This window comes from Castor canadensis, chromosome 18 (genome assembly GCF_047511655.1).
Source record: "Castor canadensis chromosome 18, mCasCan1.hap1v2, whole genome shotgun sequence".
Lineage (NCBI taxonomy): Eukaryota > Metazoa > Chordata > Mammalia > Rodentia > Castoridae > Castor > Castor canadensis.
Window position 1 is genome coordinate 37,742,186 of NC_133403.1, and position 13,978 is coordinate 37,756,163.

Below are 13,978 nucleotides of genomic sequence, written 5' to 3' on the forward strand. Positions count from 1 at the left end.
CCAAGCTCACAGCCTGTGGGAAGATTTAGAAGCTGGATTTGAACTCGGGCAGCCTGACTCCAGGTGGGACGGGTGGGCTGTGACCTATCTGAAGGTGATGTGGGCAGGGCCGCCTGTGCTGTGACCTGGGGAGGCTGTGTATGAGGAGGGGATACGTGGGAGGGCTCCCCCAGGCGGTCAGAGGAGGTAGTGCACCAACAGCCGGGCCTGTGAACCTCCTGGGAAGGTTCCTCTTCCTGACAGCTGTCTGTCACAGCTCACTTCCAGTGTGAACTGACAGCTGTCTGTCACAGCTCACTTCCAGTGTGAGCTGACAGCTGTCTGTCACAGCTCACTTCCAGTGTGAACTGACAGCTGTCTGTCACAGCCCACTTCCAGTGTGAACTCCACCCTCACCTCTGTCGCTAAACAAGAACACTTCTAGGAGTTGTGTCCCCAATGGCCCAGAATGGAAATTCAAAAATTTCCCACTCTGATTTTAATTCCCTAATTCTCCCCAGGCAGAGGACTCCTGTCTGCAAGACACGCGGTCCCCAGTGTGAGAGGCACTCAAATTGCTTTTGCTGAAAAGCACTGACTCCTTACTTGGGCCCATGAATTAACTAAAAGCAGGAGAAGCTTGGCATCCCTGCCTCCATTTTGTATCTGTCTTTGCTCTAAGCCATTCTCTTCACACTCACTTTGCAATCACCTTGGATTCCAGAAAGGACAGAACTGATGACATCTTTATGACAAAGGACTGAAACTTCCCACAAAGAACAGAGGAGACTTGCAGGACAAACAACCCTTCCAAATGAGGACAATGACCTGTAATGATAAGGCTGTACCCTAGAGCAGGAGAAATCAGATCATGGGAACCAGATCCTCCCCTAAAGTGATGACAGCAATGATGTCTTCTCTGGAACCCCTCTGGGAACCCTTAGACTGAGGTAATGGTCAACAAGACCACACCTGTGACTGGGACTGTTTAACTATGCAGACCCTTGTCCCCCGTCCCCAGTTCTTTGTGTATTTAACCTGTAGCTCATGTCTGTACCCTGACGAAGGCTGAAGATGAGCTGAGTGCTAACTGTGCCTCTTCCCATGACATATCCTGAGTCATGTAATAAACCTCCTTTCTCTGCCTTCACCATGCCTCTTTATCTGGCGTTTAGGGGTGGGTGGCTGGACCTGGAGTATGGAACCTTAGGAGTTTGGGCCTTGGTTTCACCTGGACCTGTACCCACCTCCCTTCTGCCCAGAAGGCCAGCACTAAGCTTAAGTTCCAACACCATCCAGTTGGGTTGTGTCTGAGGACTAAGGGAAGAAGGGGCCAATCACCCAAAGTAGCAAAGGACCAAGCCAGCGCCAACCATGTGGGAACGAGAGGAAGAGGATGCTGAGCGTCTTGGTCAAGGTGCTGTCAGATCAGATAAGGGGGAGCTCACAGATTAAGGGGACTTTGCAGAGATACAGGACTTAATACCCAGCAAGGACCCTAGATACCAGGTAGTGGTGGCTGGAGGGGCAGCCAGGGGTCCTGAGCCACTATGAGCTGTGGGCCTGGTTAATCCAGTATGGCCTCCTGGGGCAGCCAGAAAGGGTACTACTCAGTTTAGGTCATTAAAAGAAATCAAGCATAGACAGCCAAAAGGCTGAGGACAATTAAAGGTCACAGTCACTAGGTAAAGACCTAGTTCTTTTTTTTTTTTGGTACTGGAATTTGAACTCAGGGCCAACACCTTGACCCACTCTACCCTTTTTTTGTGATTTTTTTTTTTTTTCAAAATAGGGTCTTGTGAACTATTTGCCTGGGCTGGATTTGAACTGCAAAAAAAAAAAAAAATTCTTTGCCTTTTACAGAAGGATCCTGGGGTGAGCATTTTTAATAGACGCTTGATCATGTGACTCTTCAATTAAGCAGCTTGTTACAAGTTCCATTAGTCTATTGTTGGTTGTGATATTGTTTATCACACTGAAATGCTCTCAAAAGATCACACAGGTGGGTCATCCACATGGTAAAGCAAAACGCAGGCATCACATATCAAGCCCAAACTTCCCTGTCTGCATGGATACACGATGGTTAATTTGATAATGTCCCCATGACATGCACTGGGTGACATCCAGAGAACAGTGGGTGTTACTTATCAACACATTATTTTGGGGCCGAGGCTAGTGATTCATGCCTGTAATCCCAGTTGTAGGGAGGCTGAGGCAGGAGGATGGTGAGTTCAAGGCCAGCTTGGGCTATGTACTGAGACCCTGTCTCAAAAGACAAAACAAAAGAAATCCATCATTTCTGGGGTATCTGTGAAGGTGTTTCTGGAAGAGCTGCACTGGAATTGTGGGCTGGCATTATGCATTCTGCTGAGAACCAACACAGAACAAAAGGGAGAGGAAGGGGGAGTGGCAGGCTGGTCCATCTGGGACTTTCATTTTCTCTTGCCTTTGACATCGGTGCCCCTGGTTCTCAAGGTCATCAGAGTGGGGGAGCAGAAGAATTCAGTGAATGAATCCCTAGGACCATACTATGGTGATTAAGAGAAGAATCAGAAGTCAAGACCACAGTCTGTTTCCCACTAGCAGTGGCCCTGAGCAGGTGCCCTGACCTCTGAGGATCTCAAGTTCTTCCATTATTATGAGAAACTAATGAAGCCGTCTGCCATGGATCGTGGGGCATGAAGAGGAGGAAAAGAAATAAGGACAAAACAGAGACTGCCTTCCAGCCACTTGGGTGACCAGTGACCCGGGTGATAAGGGCAGGCTTGGTTCTTTTGGGGAATTTTTTGTTTGCAGTCTTACAAATGAATTGATGGCTTTTGGTCCAAGGACAGCATGACAACCTGGCAATGAGAACAGGAAATCTGGAAATAGCTGTGCAGTAGACATTCAATGCAAGCTACCCGTGTCACTCTACATTTTCCAGTATCTGCATTTAAAAAATTAAAATGAGAGCTGGGCATGGTGGTGTAAGCCTGTAGTCCCAGCACCCAGGAGGCAGAGGCAGGAGGGTTTGGAATCTGAGGCCAGCCTTGGCTGCATAGTGAGACCCTGTGTCAAAAAAAGTAAAACAATGAATTTAACTCTATCAATAGTTGTCATTTCAATACACAACCGACTTTTAAAATTATCAGTTGTCAAGAATTTGACTTCCCTCCTCCTTCTCCTCCATCTCCTCTCCTTCTTCTCCTCCTCCTCCTTCTCCTTCCCTCCTTCTTCATCCCCTCCTCCTCCTCCATCTCCTCTTCCATTTCTTTCTCCTCCTCCTCCTCCCCCTCCTCCTTTTTCCTCTCCATGGTCTTGAAACCCAGTATCCATGCTGTACCCACATCACATCCTTTTTGAACTAATTACATTTTAAGTGCTACAACAGCCACACATAGCTCCTGAACAACTATGCATTAGATGGGACAGGTCTAGAATTTTCCCTAGAGATGCAGACAAGGATGATGCAAGGATGCTTGTTTTAGGATTACTTAAACCAGGAAAATTATGAGGATCTCAAACCACCCAGTATCAAAATGTTAAACTCATAAGAAGGATTTTTGCCTGCTTTGTTCATTTCTGTGTCCCCAGCACCTACACCTATGCTTGTCACTTAGCAAGTGCTCAATAAATAAGTGTAGTGGAATCATTGAAAATACACACACACACAGTATGGCATCTATTATTTTTATTCATTATTATTGATAATAAATTGGACAGAGCCTTTGCACCAGTGACACAGATGAACGTCATGGCTGTATTCCTCTCTCTTGTCTAAATAACTCCTGTTATCTCTCAGAGAATATTGTCATGGATTAAGTCAGGATGAGGCTGGCTGTGGGGCAGTGCTCTCCATGAGAAGGAAGAAGCTAAAAGATTGGGGCAGGCAGGGATCAGGAGGACTGGGTCCTGGTCCTGGGTTGGGCACTCAGGACCTTAGAGTGGCACCATGTCCTCTCTGGATGCCTGCCAGGAGGGGCTTGTCTGGATGAGTCTGTTCCCTCTCCCTTCAGGTGCAGATGCATTCACAGGAGGGCAGACATTGTCTCTTTGCCTTGGAGCATTTGCTGGCTGGGGAGGGTAAGAAAGCATCTGGTTTAGGGGGTGGCGATTCATGCCTGTAATACTAGCTACTTGGAAGGTGGAGATCAGGAGAATTGCAGTTTGAGACAAGCCTGGGTGAAAGGTTCATGAGACCCCATCTCAACAGAAAAAGCTGAGCATGGTAGCCTGTGCCTATCATCCCAGCCATGACAGGAAATGTAAATAGGAGGCCCATGGTCCAGGCTGACCTGGGGATAAAGTGAAACCCTATCTTCAAAGTAACCAGAGCAAAAAGGACGGGGTGTGGCTCAAGAGGTAGAGCCCGTGTCTAGAAAGCATGATGTCCTGAGTTCATCACCAGTACCGCCAAAAGAAGTGCCAAAAACCAAACAAATAAACAAGAAAAAATCCCATTTACTCTAAATGTCGAAGGTGCCAATGGAGCTCTCTATCTGCAAAGTAAAACACATGGTCACATCAGGGAGCAGTTCCTACCTTGGAACTCGATGCCTGTGAGCATGGGGGGGTGACACTGTGACTGGCCAGCTGGATCCAGCTGCTGGGCAGGTGGCCAGCAGCAGACTTCAGCCCCTGTAGGGTGGCCTGGGCTACAGAATCTTCCCCACAAAGCCAAGCCCCTTCCAGCGGTGCCCACACTCAGTGACTGAAGGGAAGGGGTAGAAAAGCCTGGCCACCTGACAGCTGTGTGACAGCTCTAAAGGCCACTCCAGCTTGGGAGCTGTCTGTGGAGTTGGCGGAAGCTGCCATTCTCCCTCCTCACTGCTCACTCCTCCCCTGTCCTCTCCTGCTCCCTCCACTCCCCATTTGGCTGGTTCCAATGGGACTTCACCCCAAATACCCTAATGTCCACCCTGAGTCTGCCTAGGGACATATTGCTGCCATGACATCATCAGCTTCATAGCATCAGAGAGGCCAAGTTCATATGCCTCCTCAGCTGTGTGACACAGCCCAAGTCATTCAGGGGCGCCAAGTCTCCCGTCTGCAGATAAGTTGGGGCAAGACAGGACGGGCTGTTTAGCACAGTGCAAGGAGCAGTGGCCTTGGTGTCTGCTAGCTTCGAACCCCAGCCCTGCCACTCCCGAGCTGAGCGTCCCTTGAGCAAGTGACTTTACCTCTCTGAGCCTCCTTTTCCTGTGGGTAATCCGGAGGGAGTTGGTAAGCACACCTGGCAGGGATTTAATGAAATGATTATTAGCGGACTTGGGACAGAAGCATAGTCCAAGGCAGTGCAAGTCGTTCATACTTATTACTACTCCTAGTGGAGTGAATGCTGGACAGGGGATGGGAAAATCCCAGAACTCCCTGTTGAGAACCAAATGATTGAGAAATACGGAGCTCAACCTGCAGCTCTAAGAGCCTGGGTGACTTAGAGCAAGATGGGGCTGTGTGCAGGGGGCGGGGCTGCGTGCAGTGGGTGTGGCTGCGCTCAGGGGGCGGAGCTACATTCAGGGTGTGGCTGAGCACAGGGGCGGGGCTCTGTGCAGGGGTGTGGCTTGTGCACAGGGCGGGGCTGTGAGCAGTAGGTGTGGCTGCTCTGGGGGCGGAACTACATGCAGGGTGTGGCTGAGCACAGGGCGAGGCTCTGTGCAGGGGAGTGGCTTGTGCAGGGAGCGGAGCTACACGCAGGGTGTGGCTGCGTGCAGGGGGCGGGGCTGTTTGCAGGGGGCGGGGCTTCACGGAGGGTTGGGGGTGCAGAGTACAGGGAGTTAGCAGGTCTCACCAGCACAGCCCAGGAGCCCACTTGGGACCCGTCCCATTTCTTAAAGCACGGGAAGGTCAGCCAGGCTGTAGCCTCTCCTGCCAGCCGCCGCCAGCCCTCCAGGGCTCCACCACCCAGGTTTCCTGTCGGGTCAGCCGGGTCCAGGATCACAGGCCTGCAGAGCAGAAGGGGAGGGTGAAGAGCTGGGTGCTGTCCAGGTGGCCGGGGTCTCCTGGCAGAGCTGACAACAGCCTGGACAGCCTGGGCCTCAGATGAGGAGGGGTCCACAGGGCACTGCTCCGGGATGTGTCCTGAGGCCCTGCCCCACAGCACAGGTGCACGAGAGGTGAGCCTTGCTCACAGCCTGGCAGGCCTGGGTGTCAATTCGTCCTCTGCCCTTCATTAGCCGTGCGCCCTCCGGCAGGACACTTGAGCTCCCTAAGCCTCAGTTTCCTCATCTGTGAGATGGGGATTGACCTGTGCCAATGTCAAAGATCAAGACATGAAGATAAACCCAGGCAGCAGAATGCTTGGCAGGTGGCTGGACCACAACGATACCTGTCACTTACACGGGTGATCATTTTTGCTATCATGTTATCATATTTGGATATGTTAGTCTTGTAACAAATTTTCAATTCCTAGAGCAGTTATTATTATTATTATTGATGCTGCCACCATGGTGTTTAAGTTTTAATTCCAGCCTCACTCATTTTCTGTTTGGGTTTGGACAAGCTCAGAACTTCAGTTTCCTTGTCTGTGAAGGATGGCCACAGGGCCTCTCTTGGGGCTGGAGGTTCTTGTTTTAATCAAGTAGCATAGGACAGGCCCCACCCAGTGCCAGGAAACAGGAGAAGCTCTGTAAATGTGGAGCCTCCACCTCCTCATTTCTACTGTGCTGCAGCTGCATCCTGAGGTGGGAGCAAAACTGTGAGGGTACAGGTACCTGGGTTTCCTGAGCTGCCTGGTCAGGTAATCAAAAATGATACGGTCGTTAAAGTCGTAATACTTCATCCAGTAGATGCACAGCAGCCGGTAGTCCCCGACTAATTTCAAGGCAGCATGAAATCCCTGGGCTGTGTCAAACTCAGATTTTCCACTCCCATGTTCCCATGCATGCACCGTCAGCAGCTCCAGGGTATACTGTGGTGGCAGTGGCTTCCCGAGCTTCTCCTTGCACTGAGAAGAGGAAAAATAATTGGAAAAATGGGGATTTCTAGCTTTTTTCTCATGGCCTAAATGCAGCCTGCCACCAAGTTTTATTGGCTCACAGCCACACCCATTCATTTCTATTATGGTCTATGGCTACCTCCCTACTATAGCCAGAGTGAGTAGTTGTAACAGACAGCAAGTGGTTGATAAAGTTTAAAATATTTACTACCTGGTCCTGTACCAAACAAGTGTGTGTAGCCCTGGGTGCAGCCTGAGCTATGGATTCTTACTGAGGTGGATTTGGATCTTAGCTCTGCTACTGTCTGACTCTGGGCTGGTGGTTTAGTCTCTCAGTGGCTCAATTTTTTCTTTATTTCACAAATAATTTTCAAGTACAACAATGAGCACATAAACAACCAGGCATGGTGGCCAGCAGAACAAAAGAAAATAGTAATAAAGTACAAAATATTTGATATTGAAAATAACTAAGAATGTCATGTTCAAAGACATAAAAGCTTGAAATAGCAGGGAATTAGAACCCATAAAAGATTAACATGGCAGATTTGAAAAAGAATGAAGTAGAAATCCTAGAATAAAAATGAAAATCGTCACTAACAACAGTAAATTAAACACAACTAGAAAGGAAATTGGTTAACTGGAAGGCAGATTAGAAGAAACCATCCAGAATAAACTATGAAAAGAAGTTCTTCCTTTCCTTCCCTCAATTTAATTTCCCTCCTCCAGCATCCCCCCCTCCCATCTCCTCCTCTGCCCCCTGTCTAGAAAGGTATCACAGTGGCTGGGTGAGGCGGCCATACCAGTTGGTACCAATGCTTGATGAGTTGAATGAGGCTCTTCAGTTTGGTTGTACGCTGCTTCAGGAAGTCTCACTGTAGCTTCATAAAGCAGGTGGAAAACTCGCCCTTTGTGTTCTGGGCAGTGCATTCCTGGATAAGTTTGATGTAGTGTTTGGGTTCAGGTTTGTTGTCTTGACCTGTTAGGGTGGAAACTCCAGTTTTAAGATGTCAGCCTTTCTCTGAAGTTCAGTCTCTGGAAGTGGAACAAACTTGGTATGAGGGTCAGTGCAAAGGGTAGTTAGTTTTTAATCACAGCAACAATAACTCCACCTACAGTCACATGGTGCAGACTGTGTATGTGACATTGGACCCATAGATTATAATGGAGCTACAAAATTCCTATGGCTTAGTGACATCATAGCCATTGGTGCTAGGGACTGACCTGAGCCTTGCACATGGAAGATGAATGCTCTATCACTTGAGTCACACCCAGCCCTTTTGTTTGTATTTTTGCTTTTGAGACAGGGTCTCATTTACTTTGCCTAGGCATTTTTTTTTTTTTGGTGGTACTGGGGTTTGAACTCAGGGCCTCATGCTTGCTAGGGAGACTCTACCACTTGAATCACTCTTCCAGCCACCGGGGCTGGCATTGAGCTTAAGATCCAACTGCCTCTACCTCCTGACTAGCAGGGATTATAGGTGTGTTCCAACATGCACTCCTGCATTGAGCTTAAGATCCAACTGCCTCTACCTCCTGACTAGCAGGGATTATAGGTGTGTTCCAACATGCACTCCTGCTTATAAGAAAAGCTTACTGTAGAGCAGTCGGCCACTATGTTACACCATGACTCTTGTCGTTACTCTTTTCCCTTTGCTTGAATAATCTCATTTTGTTTGTTGTGACCCTCTGAGTAATAGGCTATACCATAAATGTATAGATACACTTATTCGTGTATACTCCCCGTGTGCTGTAGGTGTACAGTAGACTATACCATCTGGTTTGTGTAAGTATGCCCCTGATGTTTGCACAATGGCAAAATTACCCAATGATGGATTTCTCAGAATGCACCCCGTTGCTAGGCAACTTGTGGACGTGCTTGCTTAAGTGTTTATTGCCAGGTTCTGGGAGAGAGGTTCCTTGTCTGACTTTTCGTGGCTATAGACCTGGTGCACAGAGCAAGTGCTCAGCTCATGGATAATCTGTGTTTAGGGTCCTTCTAAAAGACAAATCCAATTGAGTCACTTCCCCACTGCAAACTTGATCATGGCTGCACAGTGCTCAGAAGTTCATTACCAAGATCACACACTGGGGCAAGACCAGCACCCCCAGCTCATTTCTGGGTGGCCTCCTCCTGGCTCTCTCCAGTCCATTGCAGGGTCCCCAGTGAGCCCTGCCCTCTCCCTACCCCCAGGCCTTTGTCCTGGGGGCTCCCTCTGCCTGGAGCATTCTCCCTCCCTGTCTCTCTCTCCCTCTTATTTTTGGCAACTGTAGGACCCCTGCATCTAATATAGAATTCTAGTCTTTCACATTTCCTGCTGCCTTTAGCTCATATATATATGAGCCCACTCTGTTCTGTGGAGGCACAAAAGATACTCCACCTTTCAACAAATCTAAAGTTTTCATTTCACCACTTCATTATTTGCTTTGACCTTGTGTTTTGGACACTGCTTGCTTTTTGGGAGGCAGATTTTCACTAAATGATAGGCCGATCACAGGAGGATTTAAACATGAGGATTGTGACACAGAGCTGACTGAGCTTCTCCACATCCACCGAGCCTTGTAATGCACATGCGGGAATTTAAAATTCTGTCTTAGAAACTGATGTTTATTTATTTTTAACCAAGCTTGGTGAAAACCTTGTAGGAAGCAGAGATCAGGAAGACGGTGGTTCAAAGCCAGCCTGGGCAAATCACAAGACCCTATCTTGAAAATACCCATCATGAAAAAAGCGCTGGCGGAGTGCCTCAAGTGGTAGAGCACCTGCCTAGCAAGCATGAAGTCATGAGTTCAAATCCCAGTGTCGCCGCACCCCCCCCCCCCCCGCCGCAAATGTAATAAATCAGCAAATAAATGTAGTAGGGTCTGCAGCTTAAAAGTAGCAATTCTCCATGTGTCCAACAGATGTCTCTGTGTTCAGCTCGAAAATTAAAACCTCAGTTATTCCAAAACTTACCTGCTGTGGGTTCATTTTTTTTGGTGATACTGGGGTTTGAACTCAAGGCCTCATGCTTTGTAAGCAGGTGCTCTACTGCTTGAGCCACATCTCAAGTCCCAGGAACTCATATTTTTAAAGACCTACTATGTGTCAGGCCCATCATAAGGTCTTAGTGTAGATTTATCATTCAATATTAAATAATTATATGATGTAGGTGGTGGGGTTTTACCAATTTTCCTGACATGGCCATCGAGCCTGTGAGAAGTTACCAGTCCTGTCCAAATGTTCCTGAAGATACACAACCCTCAGCATAAGGTTGGTGAGGGTTCCCTATTTGTTGGGAGAAATGTGAAATTGATGTTAGTTTTAAGTACATTGCCGGACATGATGGTGCATACCTGTAATCCCAGCACTCAGGAGGTGGAGGTAGGAGGATCACGAGTTCAAGGCCAGTTTCAGCTCCATAACAAGAACCTGTCTCAAACCCCCTCCCCGGGTTTTTAAAAGCTAGATCTATGCCGCCTCACTTTTAGAAAGATAAAATCCACATGCTTTGTCATCAATAGAGCTAGGAAGCTGTGCAGATAGATGTTCTAGAAGAAATGTCTCTGGCCGGGTGCCGGTGGCTCACACCTGTAATCCTAGCTACTCAGAAGGCAGAGATCAGGAGGATGGAGATTCAAGGCCAGTCTGGGCAAATAGTTCATGAGACCCTATCTCGAAAAAACCTATCACAAAAAAGAACTGGTAGAGTGGTTCAAGGGGTAGGCCCTGAGTCCAATCCCCAGTACCGCAAAAAAAAAAAAAAAAAAAAAAGAAAGAAATGTCTCTGTCCCCAAACTGTGCAAATTTGCTATTTAATGTCACCTCTGTGATGGATTATTCATTCTTGCCCCTGGAGAAATTCTGATCTCCCTCTCTCCTCACCCGTCCATTGTCTTAAAGGGATGCAATACTTTCTTTGGTAAAACACTCAAAATTATGGGCCATTTCAACCCAGAAATAGAAGAGTGAGGAAGGAGCTACAGTGTAGGATGAAGGTTGAGATCACTCACCCAAGATGTCGAACGCAGGCAGGACATCAAACTCCACCTCCTTCTGGAGCCAAAGCTGAGTGCTCGGGGTTGAACCATGATTGGCTCTGGAACTTGAAGCTTACACCAAGCCATCTCTCTCTTTGACATGCTTCCAGCTGGCTCCTGACTTCTGTGATGAATTCTCCCCGGCGTAGCCTCTGCTCCTCAAAACTGGTAAGATTTGTGAGGAAGACAACCAGGTCAGCATCAGAGCAGCTTCTGAGGGTTGTGCCTTTGCCTGAGGAACCATCCTAAACAATGACAAGAATAGCAGCTTAGTGGGTGGGACACTGACACTGGGAGGAACCTTCCATATGAAGTACTGGGAGCAATCACTAACATTCTTCTCCAGCAAGACACTCGGTCCTCAGAGGGCTACAAGTCTTTGTGTCTGCAATGCACACCTGGCTAAGTTAAGTGCTGCAATGTAAGTTCCCACTGTACAGACCGGAATGAATGCTCAGTGAAGTTCACCAGTCCACTACCTTGTTCCAGAGTCTCTGTTCTGTACTCTCTGTCTTTTGCTATCTTGTGTTACTATTATTTTTATTTTTGGCAGTACTGGGGTTTGAACTCAGGACTTCATGCTTGCTAAGTAAGTGCTCTACTGCTTGAGCCACGCCTCCAGCCCTTTTTGATTCAGTTTATTTTTCAGGTAGCATCTTAAATTTTTGCCCAGGGTTAGCCCCAGACATCAGTCTTCCTACCTAGGGCCTTCTACCCAGCTGGGATTACAGATGTGAACATCAAACCTGGCTTATTGGTTGAGATTGGGGTCTCAATAACTTTTTTTCCCAGACTGGCCTCAAAATGTGATCTTCCCAATCTGTGCCTCCTGTATAGCTGGGATTCCAAGCATGAGCCAATTAGAAATTATCCTTGGGGAGTCTCTGGCACAGAGAAATTAAGTAACTTGCTCAAGGTTTCACAGCAAGTCAATGCCATTGCTTTCAAAACTTTCAAAACTTACGACTCTTAACTAGCTCACAAGACTGAAGAAACCCCAGCCTGGCTATCATCAGCACATCATTTACCACAGTAGGGCCTCAGTTTCCCTTTCTGTGAAATGGTGGTGGATCATAAACTTTACCTAAGATACTTCTTAACAATCCAAATGTAAGACCTCACGCAGAGCTGATTTGTAACAAGCTTGGTTATGTCTGTGATGTGGACAGATCAGACACCCCCAGCCCCAAAGATCTCAATCCCCACCCCTCAGATTAATAGCCTGAGCTCTGAGAGACTTTTGCCCACTCAGTGCCCCCTGCCCAGACAGGCAGGAGCAGCCTCACCTTCACCACTTCTGACACCCACACAGGGTGGGTGGCCCCTTGGAAACACCTTTCTTTCAGAAACTTGCAAATGATTTGGATGGTTGCTTTGACCTGCTTGTGGAGCTCAGTGTCTGGCAGGAGGTGGTCTTCAATGAATTTGTCTAGCTCCGTGGCCCTGGTTTTTCTGAGCTCCATCCTCAGTAGGACAAGAGAGTAGGACTGTCTTGGGGACCTGCTAGCTCTTATGTCTTCAGCTGGCTGAGCCTGGGCTGTGCTGGCTTCCTGGTTTCCTGGGAAGGGAGAAGATGTGGCCTGTCCCCGCCCCACCCCACAACTTCCTCTTGGTCACCTGCTCCCTGCTTCCTGAAACTTCCTCTGTCCTTTCACAACCAGACCGGCCTGTTGCTTTTTAACACCTCCCCCTGACCCTGAACTAAGAGGACTCATACTAAAACCAGATTTGGGGTTTCCTCCTTGGGCTTTCTTTGTTGTTGAAAAAATTGTTGCATAGTCTTCTGTGATTTTTAATAGGAATGCATGCAGACTGCAAAAAGAAAAAAGTCAGAAAAAAATCAGAAGTATGAAGATCATCTATGATCTGAAACTCCAAACTACTCACCATTGCAGACACCATGGCACAGAGATTTTTCAGCTGTGGACACACAGACACATGGATATGGACACAGTTCTCCTTTCTTTTTAAGAAATAATACCATAATATATTTTTCTCTTTTCATGATGGATTTCACTTCATATAGCAGTTTCAGGTTTACAGAACAATTGAACAAAAAGCTCAGAGCTCCTATAAGCCCCCTCTCCTTCCTCTTACGCATAATTCCTTCCATTCTCTTTATCCCCCTACCCACCACCACACACATACTAGGGAATGAGCTCGCAGCCTCAAATATACCAAGCACACACGGTACCACTCCAAAACCCAACCAACCAACCAAAGCAAACCCCCACCAAATTCTTTGAAAGATACAATACAGGAGAATTTTATAAGTCACACCTCTAATCCCAGCACACTGAGGCTGAGGCCAGCCTGGGCTACATAGGGAGACCCTGTCTCACAAAATGTGAATCCCTGCACAGAACAAGCCAAGAGTGAGACGAGGAAGCTGGAAAAGATTGAGGGAAGAACTGGAAGTTTTAGTTTCACTCAGGGTTAAGGCTTCATGCCCTTCAGGTGGCTTTAAGTTATCATTGATAGAACAATAATGTCACCATTTTGTGAACCAGCCAAAATGGCAGCCCCACCCTTAAACAAATTCCCATGCTCTAAGACAGCCCCACCCCATCAGAGACTACTGCACCTGTACTAACTTCCTTACCCTCCCCCTTCTATAAAAGCCACTGCTCCCCCAGACTCGGGGCTGTGTCATCTTTTCCCCAGCCAGCCTGGCAGTTTGGGCCTGCCATTAAACCTCGCTCTATGGACATGAGTTTTCTCGTGAGCTTTCTTTGAGAGCGGCGTTTTTCCTAACATTTGGTGCTGAGACTCGGGATTGAGTTGAGTTCCTGGCACTGACCTTGCTCTCCCAGCTTTCCTCCGGGATCTGAGCTGCTTTACTGGGACCCCCATCCTAGAAAGTGCCAACTCTCTCTATAGCTCACAGGGAAGGTCCTCCACCCCAGCGCGCCTCCAACCACCATCCACCACTGGCCAATCTTCCCTTAAGGTCTGCTCTCCCTTGGTGAGTCCTCCTCGCCTGCTGAGCTGTGGTCCCCCTGTGGTGAAGACGTTCCCTCTGGGGGTTGTGTTCCACATTTCCCTCTCTCTCCTGAGGACCTGATA

General features: G+C 47.9%; 1 protein-coding gene across 1 annotated transcript; it reads right to left on the minus strand.

The window, feature by feature from the left end:
* Positions 1–3,647: 3,647 nt before the first annotated feature.
* On the minus strand, positions 3,648–12,441 carry Oas1 (2'-5'-oligoadenylate synthetase 1). The gene is given in 8 exon segments (XM_074060803.1): positions 3,648–4,460; positions 5,142–5,194; positions 5,750–5,903; positions 6,672–6,904; positions 7,696–7,871; positions 10,886–10,947; positions 10,949–11,157; positions 12,199–12,441. Coding segments are annotated over 8 exon segments (1,068 nt in total). The 5' UTR covers positions 12,376–12,441; the 3' UTR covers positions 3,648–4,456.
* Between the last annotated feature and the right edge of the window lie 1,537 nt (positions 12,442–13,978).